General features: G+C 46.7%; 2 protein-coding genes across 2 annotated transcripts; one reads left to right on the top strand and one right to left on the bottom strand.

Moving 5' to 3' along the window:
• On the top strand, positions 11,513–13,299 carry LOC8082969 (gibberellin 2-beta-dioxygenase). Its single transcript, XM_002441326.2, has 3 exons — positions 11,513–11,998; positions 12,139–12,496; positions 12,673–13,299. The coding sequence occupies exons 1-3, from the start codon at positions 11,595–11,597 to the stop codon at positions 12,913–12,915; spliced, it is 1,005 nt and encodes a 334-aa protein (XP_002441371.1). The 5' UTR covers positions 11,513–11,594; the 3' UTR covers positions 12,916–13,299.
• Positions 17,510–18,839, bottom strand: LOC8082968 (interactor of constitutive active ROPs 1). The gene has a single exon (XM_021448415.1). It carries the CDS (start codon positions 18,798–18,800, stop codon positions 17,775–17,777), a length of 1,026 nt encoding a protein of 341 aa, XP_021304090.1. The 5' UTR covers positions 18,801–18,839; the 3' UTR covers positions 17,510–17,774.

The following is a 21,909-nucleotide window of genomic DNA, read 5'->3' as shown; positions in this document are numbered from 1 at the left end:
CCAGCAGCGATGATGCAAGGGCTCGACTTAGACCGCATAGCTTAACATAAACCTAGAAACTATCCGGTTTTCTACTGTAACTCTAGACCACCTAGGGGGGGGGGGGTAAAGCAAGCCGTTTAATTTGTATGTTTAAACTTCTTGTATGTTAATGATAATGATGCACAAATCTTTTGTATATTCGAGGAAAAAGTCAAAATAACTTACAATTTAAAACAAAGAGAATAATAGTAGAAAGTGTTGCCATCTATATTTTCTTTGCCATTCTAATTGCCGTATGAATCCTTCTATATATGGTGTATATATAATCTAGAGCGATTGCTCTTTCAGGCCACGTTGCAAGCTGATCGGCTACACTACACATATTTTGGCTCCACGACCTGCTGCAGAGATCAATTTAGCCTGTTTGGTTGGTGCCTGCCAGATAGATATGCCTGCCAGGCATCCAATCTTGACTCCAGGCATCCGAGGGAGCCCACATGCGCCCGGCAGCTCCGGTCAGGAGCAAACCAAAAAATGTCAGTATAGCTGCAGCGGCAGTCGAATAAGCCCAGAATCTATCATACTGAAATTGAAAGGAGATATGCAACTCGCCTGCTGGTTCTAAGAAGAATGATAGCTGAATCAGTTATATATATCTAAGCTTAGCAGCATTAAAGCTCCAAGAAAGTTCTGTTTTAAGTATAGTACCAAGACTAACTCAACAACTGTGCCGCCGTTTTGGGCTGTGTACATCCTCCGATGTAGAGGCCGGATTTTATATCCATTATCTAAAAAAACTGTGCCGCCGTTCGCATCAATCGCATTCAAAAAAATAACGTTAAAATTATCCAGAACCCCGCAGGATATGCACGCAGCCACGCAGCTGGCGTACCATTGTACCAAGCTAAGCTATATGGTTTTCACTACGTGCGCTGATGGAGCTGGCCACCATGCTAGAAAAAATGTCACGGGCTCTTTCCGGCACAAGACGCTCTATGGACTCGTGCCGCGTAAGATCCGGATCATTCAGCAAAAAGCAGGCCCGGAAGACTAGAGTGGTTTCCTAAGAGCAATTCCAACCCAAATCCCTAAATTAATCTCTTAAATTTTTATTTACATGCTATGATAAAAAAAAGTAGGAGCTCAAATTAAGACTCAACTCCAACCCACCTCCTAAACAAGTAGGATAGGGGGTTCTAGATGTGAGGAGTTGAAACTATAATTTAGGATGACATAGAAAATGGGAGCCCAAGTAGAAGGTGGGTTAGAGTTAATTTTTTTGAATCAAGACCCTAGATTTATAATAGATTTATAATAGGGACTTGTTCACAACGGGGGAAACCCCTGTTCCGTCAAAAAACCGTCATGATGACGCTTCAAGTTTCTGACTCCAATGGCCTGCAGGCATTGCTTGCACACTTGCTCTCGGCCTAACGTGAAATATGTTTGCTAGCCCGTCAATGCTAGATCACTACGACATCATAGTAGGTTTATGTTCCCAGTCAAATTCGGCAGGGTATTTGCAAGATTATATTCTGAATATAAATCATAAGTTCATAACAGAGGTAATACGCACGATTACAGTAGAAATTAAATAGAACGTGCTATTCTTAAAATCAATATACACCATAATGGTTTAGAAAATTGTACCATTGAGCTGGAACGGTGTCGAGGTTATCAGCGGTGCTGTTACTCGGGTTTAACAGAGCCTCGTTCATATTCCAAAATCTCTTGATCTGCATTCACTATTGAATATCCGGCAACTGGGGGAGGTTGAGGATCCGAAGGGGAAGCATAGTCTGGACATTACAGGAGGCACTTTGCACTTTATGTTTTTCTGAACACTAAATGGTAAACAGTCGGTCACCTGCCATTTAGCCAAGCTAAATAGTCTATTCAACGGGCTAAACAGCTAATTAAACGGGCTAAACAAATGATTAAACCGAAACGGCGTACCATTGTGTAGCGTTTACATGGTGTTTAAATGGTCTAAATAGCCGTTTAGGCGAATAGTGGCACTAGGAAGTCTTGCCCGCTAAGGGTAAAATGTTAGAAGCCACTTTTCCAGGGTTATCTCAAGATTAATGTTGATGCCGCTTTCAGTTAATTGGGCGGGAAAGCTACTATGGTGGCTGTGGTGATTTGTGATTAGAAGCGAGTGTTGCAACTAATTGTTTGGCGCATCATTTTCCATTGTAGGGATGCAGAAGAAGCTGAAGCTAAAGCATGTTTGAAGGGTGTCCACATGGCACTTAGATGGCCTGGAATAACGATGATCCTTGAGTCTGGTTGTCAGTCGGTGGTGTCCAAGCTTCAGGCAATGGGCGCGATTGTTCACAGCTGTGGCAAATTATCGAGGAGATGCGAGAAGTTGGTGATCAATTGAACCGTCTAAAAGTGATCAAGATCAGTAGGGACCAGAATGTGTTGGCGCATGAGTTGGCACAATTTGCCATTAAGTCTAGGATGTCTCAGTGTTCTTTTGCTTGTTTCCAGAGTGGGTTGTCTCACTCTCTTGTAAGGATATTTCTTAAGATTCAATTAACTTTTGATCACAAAAAGAAGTATTGGGATTGGTGTAACAAATGATTGCCTGCTTGTAAGTGATACATGTCATGCTGTGTGGATTGCCGCAGTTTGCTTGGCAATTTGAAAAAGAGGAAACATAGTGTGCTTTGAAGGGCATGTTATAACTAGCCCCATTACTATTATCTCTTATGTATGTTCGCTCATGAGTTATTGGACATGACTCTTTCTAGAGAATGATAAGGAGGTCTTAATTGCTAGGGTCAACAAAATGCTGGAAATCATCATGAAGATGTTGGACAAGATGAAATCCAAGAAGCGTCAAACGCCTGATGATAGAAGAGGAGAAGGATAGTTAGGAGGACTAAGAAGGGATGGTGGCTGGATTTTGCATTTCGCAATCGTTGAAGTTCCTATGTGCTGAGAGCTTGCTATGTTTCTTACAGTGCATTCATGTTTTGGTACTTAGGCCGACATTTGTTTTATCGATTTTTGTCAGATACTGTTGTTCTCTAAACCTGGTCTAGCTCCCATTTGTAATCGCCTGAGTTAGGCATTGTGGTAGATGTTTTCTAAGGTCTTATACGTACTCCAGTTCTTCTTTCTCCTGATACAATCATGAATGTTGTTCCTCCTCATCTTCGTGGGACTTCCTCTAACACCCAAGATAAATGACCATGAGCAGGACGCTGTAGAATCCAATCTTGAAAGCCTTCTCCCAACGACAATGAAACCGTTGAGAGGCATCGTGAATCATGGCGCATGAAGAAGGGTTGCCACTTCCTCACTCAGTCTAATGCTAATGGATTTAGGGGAGATGAGAGGAGAGACTCATTGGCCTCCCTCCCCTTGGCTTAAATAAGCACCCTGAGGATGGTAGTGGGGGAGATGGTGGTTAGCATTTAAGATGGATGCAGTCACCAAAAGTGTTTCATGAAGTAAAAGCACAAGGTTCCATGCACTTTGATCCTTATTTTCAACAAGATTTAATGATGTGCAACAGTCATCTCTACGTTACCCGAGTGAATCTCAGAATTTGAGAGGGCATCATTGCCCATGAGCCCAACACTTGAAGTCACCACAATACTCGAGACCCTCTAATTGTATTCAATACCCAAGAAATGCTAATTGGAACCAAGTCACATACAAAGAAGGAGGTTTTCCTAACCGAGGGGTCGTGAGCCTAAGGGAGGGAACCTAGCTAGCTTGGCTTGCAAGTGACACCATCTTGCAATGCACGTCTGGGCATGGTCATCATCATTGTCTTATGTCCATGGCATGGCATGGTGTGGTGCTACTATGCCAGTTGTGGTGGCACTATAGGCATGATGGTGTCTTGCAAACCATCTGTGCGACGTGGTCTTCATTGTGGCCTTTCTCATCTCCTCCTGTTCTCACGGGGGCATCATATAGGAGTTGGTAGCCACCCTAGTCGTTGGTTGCCTTGCTATGTGTGGTGTCAATGGCCATGATCTCGAGCTTTGGCACTATGGCCTATGTTAGCTTGGAGGACAAGTTCACAATCATAAGCCCCATCTCGTAGTGGGTAGGACCGTGTGACCATCTCATCGAGCCATTTTCGGATGGTGGGCACCATACTGATCACCCTCACTAGCGGTGTTGTCTTGTCTGTGCTACGTGGCATAGGGATGGCGTCTAACCGGGCTGAGGGGACTACTGTCCCCTTGGTCCTTGTGAGGTCAGTGTGGTCTGCCTACTCTTGTCAGAGCAGGCACACTTGGCTAAGCTTGATCTCTCCTTGTTCTTCCTAGGGGTCGGAATGGAGGAGAGGTCATGAGGGATCGTGTGACATGCAGTGAAGGCAGGGGAAAGGTCGTGGTTGGCCCTCACCTTAGTGCTTGGCCTAAGTTCACATGACTTAGCTTGGCCTCAGTCGTTTGGGCTTATACAGGCTTGTGTACCATAGGTCGCCCGAGTGACTAACTTATCACTGTCTTGATATACCCGAGGTATCATAACCCCTACAAGTAGATTTGCCGAAACGACGGGCCGGGTAGATTTGCCGGAGTGAGAGCATGCACCAGGAACAGGAAAGCACTCTCCTGCCGACTTCGAGTTTGTCCCTTCTTCACAGCCCGATCGTAAACTGCTTCCCGACCGCTCCGACATCTATGATCTATCGCTGGCGCGCTATCCCGTCGCTTCACCGGCCTGCAGACTGCAGTAGGGCTCGGACATCCTGTGAGGTGCCCCTTCTACGCACAATCCCTGGAGCGCTGGACTGCTGGAGGGCATCGATCCTCTGCTATTCAGGAACCCCTTTTGCTCACAGTCCCGATACCATTTGTGCAACGGATCCCGCGGCCACGTCGCCGGTCGAACGCAACCGCGCACGCGAGCCTCCCCGCACAGTGCATGGATACCGATCCCGTCGCGTGACGGCGGCGGCCGCGCGATTCCGGATGCCCCATGCCGGCTCCTCCTCTAGCTCCTCCGCCCCGCCCCCACAGAAAAAGCAGCCGCGCGCCGATGCTGATCGTGATCGATCGAGCTGCCGACCACCGCCGGAGCTGCCCGCACCCGGCCGCATCAGCGCTAGATCACTTCAGGTTGTCGAGGCTTATCTCTTTATCCGCCGTGCGTGCCGCGTTCGACCGCGCGTCCGCTTTCTGTGTTGCCGCGCGTGTGTCGCGTGCTGGAATAGGAGAATCGATCTGCTGCCCGCGAACGTGCTCTGCCATGGTGGCGCCTGCCTAGTCGGCAGGGCAGGCAAGGACGGCGGGAGAGAGTGTGCGTGCGGTGAAGCCGCGACCTCGGGAAGTCGGGATGGACCAGCGCTCGACGGACGCACGCGCGCGGAATTATTTCTCAGAACGCGCGAGAACTTTTTGTGCAGAGCACCACTAGTCCACCAACACTTCCCCGGGTTCCCCAAATGGGAGTTGCCCGGCAGATCGCATTCACGTGCAAAACACCAACAAAACAAGAGTTCTTAACGTACTCCTGTTACTATTAGCCATAGATTATCGTGTACTACAGGAGTATAATGGCATCATCGATAATAAAATGAGCCAGTAATGCAACTTCTCCAAAGATACTAACTTTTATCACATACGGAGTAATAACTCGCAACATGAATAGTCTCACATAACTTCCTCACTCTTAAAACGTGTGAAGACTAGCTCTTAATCATAAGTCATAAGTCACCATTAGAGCTGACCTAAGAGCATCTCCACCAGCTCATGTTTCCCTTAAAAATCATCTATAAGGGCATTAAGAAAACTGATTTATAGGTTATAGGGGAGAGCTTCTGCAGCATGCAGCAGGATGAGAAGATGCATCCTCTTTATTTATGTGAGACCACCTATATGTAGTGGCGGAGCCTAGAACCAAAACTTGGTATTCCCATCGAACTGAAGTCACAAGAACAATCTAATAATAAATTGTTCAGCGAATCAACACTAAATTATGCATGAATCAAACTGATAACTAATAAAAAAACTTACAAAAAATTATAATGTTGCTTTAATCCTGCGACTCTTCATGGTTTGGAAGCGGTTGATGATGTCCTTGTCCTTAACTTGTAGAAAGAACTCCCGCTCAATAAATGTAACCAAGCAATCATTCAAGTATTGATCCCCAATCTTATTTCTCAATTTGTTCTTCACATAATTCATGATAGAAAAAACTCTTTCAACACTCGCAATTCCTCTCCTCTATATGTCTGTGGTAACTCCTCCAATTCCTCTCCTCTATTCTCTTTCCTCTTCCTCCCTCCTTGCCGGTGCACGGACAACAAAAGTACGGTTGCTCGCGCACTCAATCACTCGTCGGCACGACAACAGCGGTCAGCCAAAGCACTTGTCCACCCTGAGTGGTGGCATCACCCCAAGCTCGCCCGACAAGGTATCACAACACCCCCAAGCTCGATTAGCATGGTTGGCACGCGTGCTCATCCGCCTGGCACGATGGCGCCGCGGTGACCTGCGTGCTTGCGGTGGCAATGCAGAGAACCTGCAATGTCAGTAAGATGAGGAGAAAGAAAGGGGTTGACGAAAACCGGTGGTTGTTCCCCTTCATTTGAGGGTTTGAGTTGGGAACGTGGGAGATTGAGGAAAAAAAAGGATTGAAAAGAGATATGATGGATCATTTTTTTTGTTTCAATATCCTTTGTTGCTGGTTTTAAGGAAAGGGGATTAGTTTTACTCAATTGGATGAAGATGCTCTAACTTCGAAATTTTTAATCTAGATAACCACTTGTACTATAGGCCAACTATAATTTAATAAATTTTATAGTAATATGTTATATATTAATATAGTTATTAGCAAAGAAATGGGTAAAAACATGCAGCGTAACTTGTCTCGTTGGATGTTCTAAGGCCAGTCTTAGTGGAGGTTTCACCAGGATGTCATGCATATTTATTAGAGTGTCATGTCAGCAAAATTACACTTTTTGCATGAAACGAAGAGGAGAGAGAAGGAAGTAGTTTCACCATGGTGAAACCCCGCTGGCGTTGTTTCCCACGCGGTGAAACGGGATGAAATCCTCACTGAGGGCTAAATTGTTTCACCATCTTGCATGTGATCAAATCATTTTACAATAATTAAATGTTTTGCCCAGCCTAGGAAACGTCAAGGTGAAACTCATGCATTGTGGAGGTTGTTTCATTATTCGTTTCATTAATACTCTGTCAGCGGATTTATTTTCAAAACAGTGCACTGAAACGGGCCACTGAGACTGGCCTAAGGGCACTCCCAATGCAAGACTCTATCACAGAGTCTAAGACAATTAATTACATATTATTTATGGTATTTTGCTGATGTGGCAGCATATTTATTGAAGAAAGAGGTAGAAAAAATAAGACTCCAAGTCTTATTTAGACTCCAAGTCCACATTATTCGAGGTAATAAATAACTTTAGACTCCATAATAAAGTCTGCATTGTGAGTGCCCTAAAGCACTTGTAAATCTGATTGATGTGTGCACCATACTCAAGTTTAATTTGAAAGGTATAGCCGATCGTACCCGATTGGTCGTTTAGTTGGCCGACAAATTTGTCATTTTGTTGTTGCTTTGATTGGTGAAACAACGTCATCTCAGACGTTACTGCCAGTATACTGTAACTATATGATTTTGAGTTGACACTAACAACTTTATATTAGCGTTGGCCAGTTTTTCAAGCTCTACCCTTAGTAGCATGACTTGTCAACAATCTTTAGCCTCTTTCTTCCAAAAAAAAAAGAAAAGAACGTTACCCCGTGTGTGTAGCCACTTGGCGAAATCTATCTTTGAGGAAGAAAGAGCACAGAGAAATTTAAGATTGAGGGCTTAATAAACTTTCAAATTGACGAAACAGTCCTCAAACTTGGAAGATTATGACTTCTAATAAATAGTATCCTGAACAACTCATTTTTAACTTGAACGGTGTCTTAGGTTCCATTGACGCTCGCCTGCCAGATCCTCTACAACGAGATTTAAGGATGGATCAGACTGGCTCCGTATGGAATCAAAGTTGTAAAGGAGTATTTAACATATTTTAATTCAAATTCAGATACAAATATGGTATTATTGGATATGAATGTAAAACGAATATCTCAGATTTGCATTTGGATATCTACTAGATTTTGATAACAACACATATATATTTACTTGTTGACAATTTTATTAAAATAAAATCATTACGCATGTAGAGAATAATATGATTATATAACACATGTGGATAACCACAAATCATAAAAACCAACATATGTAATAAATATATTTTAATAGATAAATATATCAAAATCAATAAAACTATAAATAATATTTATCAATAAATAGTTTAAAATATATATATATATAAATAGTTTCAGCAATACATGAATTGCTAAAGTACTTAAAGTTAATATGATTAACCATATTAAACAAGCCTTTATATGTCATTAACAATAACAAAATATATAATGTTATTAACCACATAGATAAGTTTTTAGTGGTCATTTGTTATATTAAAGTTGATATCATTTACATTACTAACTAGTCATAGATTTAAGTTTTAGCCGGCCTTGATATTAGATATTTTACATTTTTCAAATACGAATGTCCAGATAGAGAAAAATCATAAAAAATAATATGAATACATCCACATTTTATCTATATTAAAATCAAATGCGGATATGGATATCCATATTGACACTAAAACAACTACAGATGTTGAATCTTTCAGGTGTTTTCACATCCGCATCCACACCAAACAACATTACATGGACCTCAGAATCTAATCATTGAAGCTGCTCAATTTGGGATGGGTGAGGTCCTAATAGGCGAAGCGCAAGACAATCTGCCTAGGATTTTCTCTACCAACAACATACTCTCTTGCCTCTTTGTCACTAAAGCTAGCCTGCCACTATTTGCTTTTGCAATACTTGATTGGTCACTGCCACCGCTCCCCTTACCTTAAGGAGCTCCCAAGTTGCCATTCTCTAGCACCATTTTTCAATCTTTGGTTCCCATTACTATTGCAATTGCTATTGTAGCTGAGGTTCCATCTAGCGTAGCTTGTTTCTCATTGGATGGACCCCAAGCTATAAATCTGAGGTCTCCCCACCACTAGTGGCTCCATGAGTCCATGACCACCTCCAACTCCAAGTTCCACACGATGTTACACCCTGGATCATCACGCTCGTCGCATGATTCTCTACTTGTCATCTCCAAACCCAAGGTGGATGGCTACTTGCTAGAAGTCACTTCACCTAGATCTTGATCTATGATAGATCATCTGTTAGTCGCACCCACTACCAACTCTACTTGCATACATTCTTCTCTAATGCCGCCAATAACTACCGGATGTTGGGACAGATGCCTATGTCATCATGAAGACTCCTTTGGGCACCTCCTTGTCCAACTTTCTTGTGCCACATCTTAGTTGGAGGAACTTCCTACTCCTAAGGTCCAATTGGTAATTACAATGGAGGTAGTTCACCGCCTAGCTAGATAAGACACATGAGATGAGATTGCTCTCTAATGATGATCCATATTGTTGGTGTTGCACTTTCTTGAGAAGGTGGTTAGGGAGTCCATTATTGTTGCTCCAAGTTTGGTCATTAAAAAGAGTTTGAGTGTTTTGGTTGTTGTGCCCTTACAATCTTGTTGAGCCAGAGCACTGGGAGTCTTACTGGCCTTCTAACAAGAATCTTGATAACCTTGTGATGTTGACCTTTCGAGCTTGGTGTGTGGCAAGTGCAATGGCCCCTTGTTGTATAGAGACTGAGGAGATACCTTCATGGTGGATAAGCTTTGTAGTCAATAGCGCCAAGGTGGCTAGAAGAGGCAAGCGATAGTGGTGAGCCTTGGTGGAATGCATCACTTGCCTTGGTTGCACAAGCCTTCGTGGTGACCTCAACAGCATGATTGGGGGAAGGCTTGATGTGTTTTGGGTAACCAATACCACATGACACATCTCATCCTTAGGAGTTTGTCCTCTCCTGATTTGCTCTTCACTTACCACATTGTGCTTGACTTGTATGATCTTTATCTTTCCTAGGTTGTCCTAGACTATTGATATATTTTGGCTCTAGTTTGTAAACTCTTTAGGGTTGGGTAGGTAGAACACATAGAAAAACATGAGGTGCACATTTAGTTTATGATTTTTTAAAAAAATATAGATCAAGAAAGTCCTATATGTTTAGGTTTTCAAAGACCCAATTCATCCCCTCCCCCTGTTTGCTTCCTTGGGTCAAAGAACTCCTAGTTCCGTTATTACTATTTAAAGAGCATGAACCACCTTGTCATCAAATATGATCAAGTGACCATCAATCTAGCACCACTAATACCAATCATGACAAATGTGGAAGTTCGAATAACTTCCTGTCTATCAAGAGATCATACCTTAGTGAGGTTGTAACACAAAGATGTAAATGGGAAACATGGCAATTGCCAACAACCGCATCAACTCTGTAAAAATAAAAACAACATGAAGAATGTCACGTTGAATGTCTAAACATGGAGTCCTCTACAAGAAACAAGATCTGACAAGAAATCAACGAAGAAAATACCATGTGAAAATCTATGAGATATAATTTATTCAATCCAAACCCTAACTAATTCAATTAGACTGGATGTCAGAGAGTCCTGGTCCTTCTCACCGCCGACGAGATCGCTGCACGAGGAGGATGAGGGGATCCATAGTAGTGATGCTGAAGAAGCCTATGGCAGTGGTCTTTGGAGGAGGCGGTAGCGTAAGAAAAAACCCCTTACAGGGCTAAATAATCTTCAATGTCATAGCACGAAGAGGAGAAAAAAGACGGTAAATCTTCAAAGCTCTCCATTCTTGTTTCTCCTCTCTGATCCTCTAGCTTTTTGTTCTTATAATAATTAATAATCTGCAAAAAAGAAAAGGAGCAACGTCTCGTAGGAGAGTAAGATAAGTTATTATTTTGGATAATCGAACAAAGTTAAGTATACAGTTGTAGAGTGGTGGATAAGTCTTAAGTAAGACTTTCTTCAGCAATTAAGGGCCGAGCTTATGTGAATTGTGAAGCGCGGCAATCATTAATTAGAGTGCCCAAACCACTGCATGCACACTGCTCGCTCATTCAGAAAGCTCTCTGATGATCCTATACTGATGGAGGCCGCCTCGTCATTGTACCCTTGGCCCTTGCAGGAATCCATCAACAGAAACATTATCTGAGAGCACCCGGACACTTATCACCTTCGCTCTCCGACCCCACTGCACCGGCGGATCACGTCGGGACACGTCGCGTCTTCCCCCCGGGGCTGTAGCACGCTACTGCCACCCACGAATCAAGCTCGCCGGATCTGCCGCGCTCAGAAGGCCCCGAGAGGGATAAAAAGTTCAGAAACACGATGCAAGAAACCAGACAGGAAAAGGTGGGGGACGAGGACGACGTTGAACAGCCCTAACCAACGTCGTTCGCTCCCTCCCCGCTCGTTTCGTATCACCGCGTGGGGCCCCGCCCCGCTGCTGCAGTCGCCCTGTCCTTCCCTCCCTAGCTATATATATATACGAGCCATGAAGCCTTCGTTCGCCACATGCACTCGAGCTCGAGCAGTGAGAGTGACCAGTGTGGTAGAGCTTCGGTCCGGCTAGCTACGGGGTACATTGCTCTGCTTCTTGGCATTTGGCAATGGTCGTCCTCGCGAAGCCACCGCCGGCGCTCGACCAAATCTCCCTGCTTCGATGCCCGCAGCCCGGGGACGCGGCGTCCTTCTTCGGCGTGCCGGCCGTCGACCTGTCCAGCCCCGGCGCGGCTCTGGCCGTGGTGGACGCGTGCGAGCGGTTCGGCTTCTTCAAGGTGGTGAACCACGGCGTGCCAACGGGCGTCGTGGATCGGCTGGAGGCCGAGGCCGTCAGGTTCTTCGCGTCGCCGCAGGCGGACAAGGACGCGTGCGGCCCCGCCAACCCGCTCGGGTACGGGAACAAGCGCATCGGCCGCAATGGCGACATGGGGTGGCTCGAGTACCTCCTCCTCGCCCTCGACGGCGCCTCCTCGGTGTCCAAGGCCTCCCCTGTCCCGTCATCCTCGCTGCGGTGCGGTAACCAATCAATCAATCAATCAGCCCACATCAGACAATTAGTGTCAGTGGAGCCATTATTATTATTGCCTTGGCGCGTGCGTGCGGTTCTATTCTAACGATGGGTAGGTATACTCCGTGTGTGCGTGCGTGCAGGGACGCGGTAAACCAGTACGTCGCCGCCGTGCGGGGACTGGCGACGTCGGTGCTGGAGGCGGTGGCGGAGGGGCTGGGCGTGGCGCCGAGGGACGCGCTGAGCGGCATGGTGACGGACGCGGCGAGCGACCAGGTGTTCCGGATCAACCACTACCCGGCGTGCCCGCTGCTGCAGCGCCTGCCGGACTCGTGCGGCGTCACCGGCTTCGGCGAGCACACGGACCCGCAGCTGGTGTCCGTGCTGCGCTCCAACGGCACGGCCGGCCTGCAGGTCGCGCTCCACGACGACGGGGGGCGGTGGGTGCCCGTGCCGCCCGACCGCGACGCCTTCTTCGTCATCGTCGGCGACTCGCTGCAGGTAATATAACAACCCGTACTACGTTACATTTAATTCATTTTGGGCATGCATGCATGGGTGATGGGTGGGGTCGTACGTCGTACGCAACGCACGCACGCCGGCCGCGCCGAGACGGCGACGACAGCATGCAGGCGCAGGCAATGAATTGACAGATGTGTACGTGCTGCGATCGATAGGTCCTGACGAATGGGAGGCTGAAAAGTGTGCGGCACCGGGTGGTGGCCAACAGCCTGAAGCCGCGGGTGTCCATGATCTACTTCGCGGGACCGGCGCCGGCGCAGCGGATCGCGCCATTGCCGCAGGTGCTGGGGCACGGCGAGCAGAGCTTGTACAGGGACTTCACATGGGGCGACTACAAGAAGGCTGCCTACCGATCGCGCCTCGGAGACAACCGCCTGGACCCCTTCCGCATCCAGTGATAGTCACCCACACCGCTGTCGAGAGATGGTTGGTTCGTACGCAGACGCAGATGCTTCTGCCATCGACACCAACAACACCTCTCTGCTCGGGCTCATGCCCCCGGAGATCACTGGAGGCCACCAGGAGCTAGCACTGATTGCTTTCATGGACCAGGAACAATGGCTAGCTGGACGTACGGCTTGCAATGTAGGAGTAGGTCGGTAGGGTTGGATTGGATGATCTGTTCTGTTGGATTTCTTGGTGCCAATGTCAAGTGTACAGTAACTATGTGGTACTGGCTAGAGAGAGCTTTGTTGTATTGGCCCTCTGGGCTTGATGCTGTGTCCATGTTATGAGTGCTTTCTATATATGGTATGTGATCTTTTCACTGTTTCTCGTACTGACGTAATGAATTGGAGTGCTACGGTTGTTTCGTTTGGGGCAAATTTTTGATGCAGAGAGCTATCCAAATATGGCAACGGCGCATGTTATCTGCCCAAATCTAGCAAGGCCGGAGGTTTTGTTTTTGTCCATCTTTGTTGAGGCCTTGTTTAGTTCCAAAAAATTTTGCAAAATCGACACTGTAGCACTTTCGTTTGTATTTGACAAAAATTATCCAATCATGGACTAACTAGGCTCAAAAGATTCGTCTCGTCAATTTCGACCAAACTGTGCAATTAGTTTTTATTTTCATCTATATTTAATACTCCATGCATGCGTCTAAAGATTCGATGTGACGGGGAATCTGAAAAATTTTACAAAATTTTTTGGGAACTAAACAAGGCCTGAAGCGGTCTTGTGTTCAGTCCCTTTTTGCGTTTCCATTTATAGTTGTCTGGGCTGGGCATGTGTGGTTCAGTGCACAGATGGACGTCCTCATTTCAGGTCGGCTCCTCCTCCCAATATTTTGGTTTCCAAAGTGAAAAATGAGAGCCACAATTTCTAGTTCTACCAAACTCTGAATCCGCTGTGCTACAGTACTGCTACAAACTGGTAAAAGCTGAACCACACGGCCCCTCAACATTGACGTGCATGCATCTACAATCCCTAATTGAACTTTCTCCTTTTAATCCAACTAGGTAGCATACTCATAAGTTGCTACGAAATAGCTAACATTTTATATTTAAAATACATAGATCACATAATAAAATAATAATATTATAAAACTTAAATATCAACTTTCTCCTTTTAATCCAATAATAATAAACTTACATGGACCCATATCGGAGTACGGCCCACATGCTTTACACTTCAGAGAAGTACAGTAAAAATTGAAAATAATTTTTTTTTCTAGAATAGTGGAGAGAAAAGAGAAATAGAAACTATTTATGAGCTAACTACTATATAAGTGGACTAATAATGATAACGATAAATGTTCATAGAGTCAGCAGTGGGCTATGTTATTTCTCATAGTTAATTTAAGTTATTTTCTCGTAACATTATATATATTTACATAATTTAATATATTGTTTTATTTCATCAAACATAGTATGTTTGCATATTGTCTCACACATGAATGCTCACCGACCACTTTGAACACGCGCATCCAGCTACTACTAGAACGCGCCCTTCGCTGCACGCGCACAGTCAAGTTCCACCACTGCCTAGAGGTGATATGTTTGGAGCCGACACTGTCACCGTGCCAACCATCACCATCTATCCCTTCACCCCCTATATTGTAAGGGTTTTGCCCATGGGGCCACTCATCGACACCAGGGCCTTGATGGGTTACTGTGGGAATTTATTGGGAGAATCTCCAGCTGTTTAGCAATTTTTCTTTGTTATTACTTGTTGGAGTTTGCCAACTCCAGAAAGCAAATGGAAAGTAGAAAAATAAGATATCTCCAAGAGTTTTGCAAATCTGACTTGCCATTTACCAAAATGTGGACTCAACTGCCGAAAGTTTTCACGCGCGGTCTCGGTCCGTTCGCGGGCTTTCTTCGTGCGTTCAGGAAGTCGGCCGCCACTCGCGTTGAGGAAGTCCGCCGCCACTCGCGTTGAGGCACTCGAAGAGGACGAGAAAGAAGAAGAAGGAGACGAGCCAGCGGAGGAGGCACGGGAATGTCGACGAGTTCGGGAGTGGGCGGCGCAGGAGCGCAGCGCGCGCGTCGGCGAGCGTGGCGGTCGAGGACCGGAGCGCGGCGACTGGCAGTGTGAGTAGTGCGGCGCTGAGGCCGCCGCCGAGCGGGGGCTCCCAGAAGGCGACGAGCGTGCGCTGTGTCTCGCGGAGCGGGACGGAGCAAAGCAGCACCTACTGCAGTGGGTGGAGGAAGTCGGCGAGCAGCAGGTAGAGGACGTAGAGCACGAGCAGTGCGGTGGCGAGGCCCGCGTGCGCCATGGCAATGTAGAGGGACGTGGCAGATCGGTGTTTGCCAAGTCGCGGACGGACTTGCATAAATGCCAAGCCTCCCCTGAAATTTGCCAAGTTTCCAAAAATGCAAAACCAATATGCAAAACTGTTGGAGAGGTGTTTCTATGAATTTTAACAAAAATCAAGAATGCAAAAGCAATATGCAAAACTGTTAGAAATGCTTAAACTCTTACACATTACTATTACTTATTACAAGCTAATTTATAATAAATAATTAAGGTGATTTCGATTTCCAATGATTGAGCGGCATGCTTTCTGTGTATACACAATCATTTTTGCAAGGTGTTGCGACCCTTGTGGTTAGAACTTCCTTGCTGATCCATCAACATAGTGCACTTAAAAGGGCAGCACGAGATGTAGTTAAGTTCTATTACATGGAACCGCACAAAGCGAACTTCGAAGACATAAATCGATCATAATATATTCATATATATTTATCACTCGTATGTTGACATGTTTGGAATCTGAAGTATTATTCGTAGGCAACTTTGAGAGCTTAATGACAGGTTCAATGAGGTATACATAGATTTGCTTCTTTGCATGGCACAATTCAGTCCCTGCTGACTCATTTGTTGCTTACGACAAAGCCAATTTGGTTAAGCTTGCTCTAATTATCCTAATGATTTCTCAAGAAGAGAGTTAGACCACCTCTCTTGTAAACTTCAACTCTTTATTACTGATGTGCATGGAGATTAAAAATTTAGAGAAGTGAAGAGTCTTGCTGAGCTTTTGATTATGCTTGTTGAACCAAGAGAAGTGAAGAGTCTTGCTGAGCTTTTCATTATGCTTGTTGAGCCCATAGTCACAAAGTTTCTGGGTCGATGGGGTCGAGGTACGGGATCGTGATACGTGGTACGATACTTGCGAGAGATTTTTACACTTCAGATCAAAAATAAGCCCATGAATTCGGGTCGGGGTCGACGAACCTAGGTCGAGGATCAAAGGTGATAAACCCGTTTTATGTGACTATGGTTGAGCCATGCCATGGAAACGTGGCTACCATTGTGGTCGATGATCCTAGCAATGGCTAGCTAGTCTTGACTTCGCCTAGAGAAATGGAGATGCTAGGCACGCCAGGGGCTCCTCGAGCAATGACGATGTGAGTTGGCCAGTGTTCGAGATTTTTGATTCTGTACCCCTACGTTTCATGGAATGTTGGAGGTGTGGCTTTGCCTTTCGTTGTAGACGTCCCTCGTCCGCGGGCCGCCTAGGCTACGTAGGCCCAAGACTCCAGTCTCCATTTAGTCGCTGCGGCCCAGGGAACGCCTCACTGCGAAGCCACGCGAGGCGAACTCCACCAAGCAGGCTCAGTGCATGCTCATGCAGAAGCTGGGAGTTATAGCAAGCTCGCCTAACGTCGACTCTAAAACAGGTGTGTAAGTACAAATTAACCTTCCAGATATCATTATCGGTCTCCATATAAGAGGCGCTGCAGCTTCTTTTTGGTGGGGAATTTGACCCATTGGTCATGAACTTGGATATGGTCAGGATGGACGAGGTCTAAGGTATGTTCTTGTCTTACTCACAAACTAGTTTCTTGTGTAATCACAACCACGTGCGAGAAGTGTGAGAGGTGTGGGCTATAGGTTTGGGAATCTTTTGATTATTGTAACTTGGTTTTGTAACAAAACTTTCTACTTCTGCTTAATGAAAAACATGCCAATGATCTCAAGAAAAAAACAAAGAAGCACACACCAAGCAAGATATTGTGTACAACCTCTTAAACCTATGCGTGTAGGGATCCTCTGTGAGCCTGACTCATAGGGATAAGCCCTCGGAGCGAAAGGCCACATTGTTCAAGTTAGATCATCATCGTAAGGCTACTTGTGGAGCGCATTTGTGCAAGGGACCTATATTTGCATTTTTATTAAATATGTATAAAATGTGTTCCCTCTTGTTTATTATTTTTGTGTACTTCAGTAGCCTCTTCTCTGTTGAAGTGATTTTTCTGTCAAACAGAAGGACCCGGGCTCAACAACGGGCTCCAAGGCTCGCTGATGGGCTTGGCCTGCGCCCTTTTTGGTTTTTTTGTTTCTGTTTATCAACACCAACCTTCACCGATGACGGGAAAAAAACATTCTGTGACGATGGGTTTAGAACCATTTGTGACAATGGTTCTGTCGTAGTGGTTAGCTTCTTCAGATAAATAGATAATAATCTGTTGGCTAGAGCTAACCGACTTGCGTTTTGCTGAAACAAACAAACATCGTGTACAGGACCAGCATATATGACGAGTTTTGAACTTAAAAGTACAGGACCACTCAGGCACACAGCAATGTTCTTCTCATAATTTAGAAGTCGAACTGGGCAATCAGTAAGCCGTAAGCCCGTAACACACGATGACACGACAGACACAACACGGAGCTTATTTTGGGTATATACCATCTTGGCTAATTAATCTTAATATACCTTAGTAAGACAACATAAATAGTCCAGTAAATTAACCTCGACGGTGTTATCCTTGGGGAATAGCAGAGAACAGAACACAAGAGCAAAATGAATTCGAGATCACTTCTGCGCCTTCTTCTTCCACAGGTCGCTGAGCGCCCGCATGGCGCCGCCCGCGGGCTTTCGCTTGCCACTGGCTCCGTCTTCGTCGTCGTCCTTGGCCGCCGCATTGCTTTCACTCCCACCACCACCAGCGCAGGCCGAGCCAGACCAGTGGCGCCGTTTGTCGTACCCGCCATTGTCCACGGCGCCGCCGCTGCCACCTGCTAGCACCGCGGCGGCCTCCTCTGCGGCCTTGCGCCACTGCTCGCTCTGCACGCGTAAGCGCTGCGCGTTGGCCTCCAGCGCGTCCCGGGCGTGCTCCGAAACCCGCAGCCGCTCGGCGAGCCGGGCCTCCCGCGCCGCGCTCTCCCTCAGCGCGTGCTCGGTCTCCCGCGCCATCGCGGCCGTCGACTTCGCGGCCTCGGCGGCCTCTTCGGCCATCTTGGTGAGGTCGGCGTTGTCGGCTTCGAGAGCCGCGATCTCCGCGTCTTTGACCAGCAGATTCGCCGTCAGCTTGTCGACCAGCTCGTCGCTCGCCATCAGCGCCGCCTTCAGCTCGTCGATCTCCGTGCTCTTGCCCACCACTTTGGACCTCAGGTCGTCAACCTCCGTGTCTATCACCATCAGCTTCGCCCTGAGCTCGTACACCTCCATGTCCTTCGCCATCAGCTTCGCCCTCAGCGTCTCAACCTCCGGGCTGCCCTTCTTGTTGTTGTTGCCATCGTCGTCATCGTCAACGACATTGCTCGTCTCCTCCCCATCACTAGTCTTGTTGCCCTCCTCGACCACCGGCGGGTCCTCGTTGTTCACCGAGTGATCTCTCGGCACTACCGCCGCCACGTAGCTTTTCTCCTCGTTGTCGTCACGCTCATCGACACCAGAATCCTTGGCTGCGGCGGCTGGCTCCTTGCCGCCATCGTGCTCGACCGGCGCCGAAGCGGCGAGATCGTCCTTCTTCTTTGCGGCCAAGCGCTTCTTGGCCTCCACGAGCGCTGCGCGCGCGTCCTTCCTGGCCTTCTCGGTGACCGCGAGCTGCTCCCGCATCCCATGGAGCTGGCCGTGCGCCCTCTCCAGCTTCGCCTCCAGCTCCGCCACCCGTGTCCCCGCGCCGGCACCACGACCACTAGCAGCGGCGGGCTTCTTCTACAAAAATCCACAGCCAACAGCACACAAAACAAACGCCAGGTCAGTCATTGGCGGCAAGTACGGTTTTGTGTTTGTACTGTTCATGTGAATATCTGATCAGAACTTCAGAAGAACATCCTTGCCTCGTGCAGCGGGCTGCGCGGCGCCGCCGTCACCCGCACGCCGAGAGCGCGGCGCGGCGTGCGCGTGCCGCCGCTTGCCTCCGTGCCCGACGACGAGGGCGACGACTTCAGACGCTGTGCTGGAGCTGGACGCTGCGGCAGCTCTGACACGGCCCTGAACCATAGATGTTGCGATCGAGTTCACCAATCCACGAAAAACTTGGATAGGAATAGGATCGATCGGAGCATGGATGCAGATTTGGTCGAGAATATAATGGTGCCGAATACCTGGGCCTGGACATGCGACTGTCCGAGTCCTCGAACTTGCTGCTCTTCTTGCCATTGGCCGTGTGTCCTAGCATCATCATAACAAAGAGAGCCACACCCACGGGTTCTTGAGAGGTGAGTTGAGACGACACACCGTCGCCAACTTCAATTCTGGAATTATATCGTTGAATGAACCGAGACAACGCCGAGGACGGACGTTGCTTGGTAATTCTCCATGTTAAATGCTGGTGCGGTACTGACAGGGCCGTCTCTAGGGCGTGGGCAGCCGGTGCGACGGCTGAGGCCATGACGCTAAGGGGCCTATAAATATATATATAATATATATAATACTTAGTATATAGATTTATCTAATTTTTTGGAGGCTTATATAGACACTATAAAAATCCATCAATTAATCTAAAAAAGAAATCCATTAATCAGTACGTCATCCACATCCACCTATTGCTAGTGTTGCTCCATATTCTCGCTTGATCGATTAGTTGAGCAAATCAATGTTCCTCTTTGTCGTCTTCTCGTCCTATTACCCAATCGTCTAATGCAACAGTGTGACTCCATGACACGCTAACACAACACCACACGTCCGCACACGATATACACTGGAGCAGGAAGATTAAGGGCATAACTGATCGAGACTTTACCAATTTTGTTATTAGTATTCCATGATAAGGTTCTAAATTTCTAATTCTATTCTACTTATTTATTTGTTGTACTATAATTACCTTTTATAAACTAAAACATATGGTGCAAATTAATTCTTTTTAGTTGTACTATATATTTTATATATTTGACATATTAAAAAAAATATTTGATGGGTCTTTATCCTTTTGCTTGTATAAGGGCCCTCAAAATTATATAGCCGGCCCTCGATACTGATTGCAAACTTGGAACTGATTATTATTATAATATGGCTGCAGCTTGAGCTTAGATTAGGTTGTTAATATTTCCTTTCTCCTTCTGAGCTTCTGCTGGCACACAAAACTGTGTGTCCGAGTGATATATCTCACCTGGATGATGATGATGCGAGGTATTACCAGCACGTCCTGGACTGCACGGACGTTTATTAGCTTCTAAGTTTATGCAGTTTGCGGCTGGCGCCGGCGTTCACGGGTACGGTGGCGGAAATTAAGGTTAGAACCCATGTCGTCGTCGTGGGAGAAGAAGAGCTGCACGGCGCCACGGCCGGACGACGGACGCTCCCATTTGTCCCTCATCCAAGCAATACACCTCCGTCGTCCTAGTGAGGTGATCTCATCTCCAAGCTAAGTATTCATGGGTGACGTTGACGGCAGAGGCGGAGCTGGGGGGTGCCAGCAGGGGCCGTGGCCACCCATGCGGCAAAAAAATTTAGAACTCATCCTCAGCGATTCAATGGCCCAGCCCAATAACAGAATACGAAAAGGCCGTAGACGTCTCGCAGCGACAAAATTTTGCCAGTCCTCGAATCTTGTCTGGCCAAACTGCCCCCCCTTCTCATTTCGCTGGCTCCGCCACTGGTTGAAAAGCAGTGTCACGAGAGGATTCGTGGGCTATAAATTGAACTATAAGGCTGAACAAAGCTAAATTCGCAGGTGAGCATGGCTCGATTCATGGTTCTTGCTGCCTTAGTTTTTGGCTTCGTGTGTAGCCGATGCACAGGCGCCGCCGCCGCTGCCGCAGCTAGTACCAGTGCCTCTTCCTAGAGCAGAAAGCGGGCAACGGTTTTGGGACAAGGTATGGAAAGCGATTGAGATTGCCGCATCTGTTCTGCTCGGAGCATTCGAGGCCGCGCTGCCCATGCGGCAAAAAATTTTAGAACTCCTCCACGATTTAATGGCCCAGCCCAATAACAAAATACGGAAAGGCCGTAGACGTCTCGCAGCGACAAAATTAACATCGACGACAGCGCCTCGCTACTCGTGTCGGTGTCGCTTTCAGTCCCCCGCGCGCAATCCCAATCAGCGTTCAATCATTCAGAAGCGAAGCGGATCATAGTCTGCAGACAAGCGATCTCTGTAACTCTGTGTTCGCCATCGTCACCGTGTCTGGCCGGCGGCCGCCAACAGCAAGCGCCGAGCACCAAGCAACCGAGCCTGAGCAAGCACTGAATCGCTGCGACTTTGTAAGCAAGCTATAGGCGCAAGCGCAACTGTGCTGTGCAAGGTGCAAGCAGGCAAGCAGCCGCAAAGTAAGTATAAACTATATGGTACGATTTCTATTATTTTCAATTGCTAACTGCCTAATTTGCAATAATCATCCGTCATTCGTGCAAACTTATAATTCAGTCTTTATCATTGTATTCTTATGAGAATTTAGGTATGAAATAATGCCCCCTAAAAGGACAATTGATTATTTTTTCAAGAAGACAGATAGAGATGGCAATGGACATGGACAGGGGCAAAATAGTTCTCCTATTGTTGCTGAAGAACAGAGGTCTGCCGATGCTCCCAGCCCTTGAACAGAGGACTTCTGAAGAAGCACCAAGACAACCAGCACCAAAAGTTCAAACGGTTAATGCTGAAATTGATGATGCCAGTGTTCTGATAGTTGAACGAGATCCGGGCTTACGTAAGCAAATTTGGGAGTATCCTGCTAATGAAAGAGATTAAGTTCGTAAAGTATACCTTATGCATGGCCCTTAT

This window comes from Sorghum bicolor, chromosome 9, assembly GCF_000003195.3.
Source record: "Sorghum bicolor cultivar BTx623 chromosome 9, Sorghum_bicolor_NCBIv3, whole genome shotgun sequence".
NCBI classification, from domain to species: domain Eukaryota; kingdom Viridiplantae; phylum Streptophyta; class Magnoliopsida; order Poales; family Poaceae; genus Sorghum; species Sorghum bicolor.
Note: the sequence above shows the minus strand (reverse complement) of the source record. Positions and strands in the feature narration are given on the sequence as shown.

Bases quoted from the DNA above. Each gene is read 5' to 3' on its own strand.
- LOC8082969 (XM_002441326.2), top strand. From the start codon at position 11,595: ATGGTCGTCCTCGCGAAGCCACCGCCGGCGCTCGACCAAATCTCCCTG. The intron at 11,999-12,138 runs GTGCGGTAACCA...GCGTGCGTGCAG, and splicing joins GTCCCGTCATCCTCGCTGCG to GGACGCGGTAAACCAGTACG. The intron at 12,497-12,672 runs GTAATATAACAA...TGCGATCGATAG, and splicing joins TCGTCGGCGACTCGCTGCAG to GTCCTGACGAATGGGAGGCT.
- LOC8082968 (XM_021448415.1), bottom strand. From the start codon at position 18,800: ATGCGGGAGCAGCTCGCGGTCACCGAGAAGGCCAGGAAGGACGCGCGC.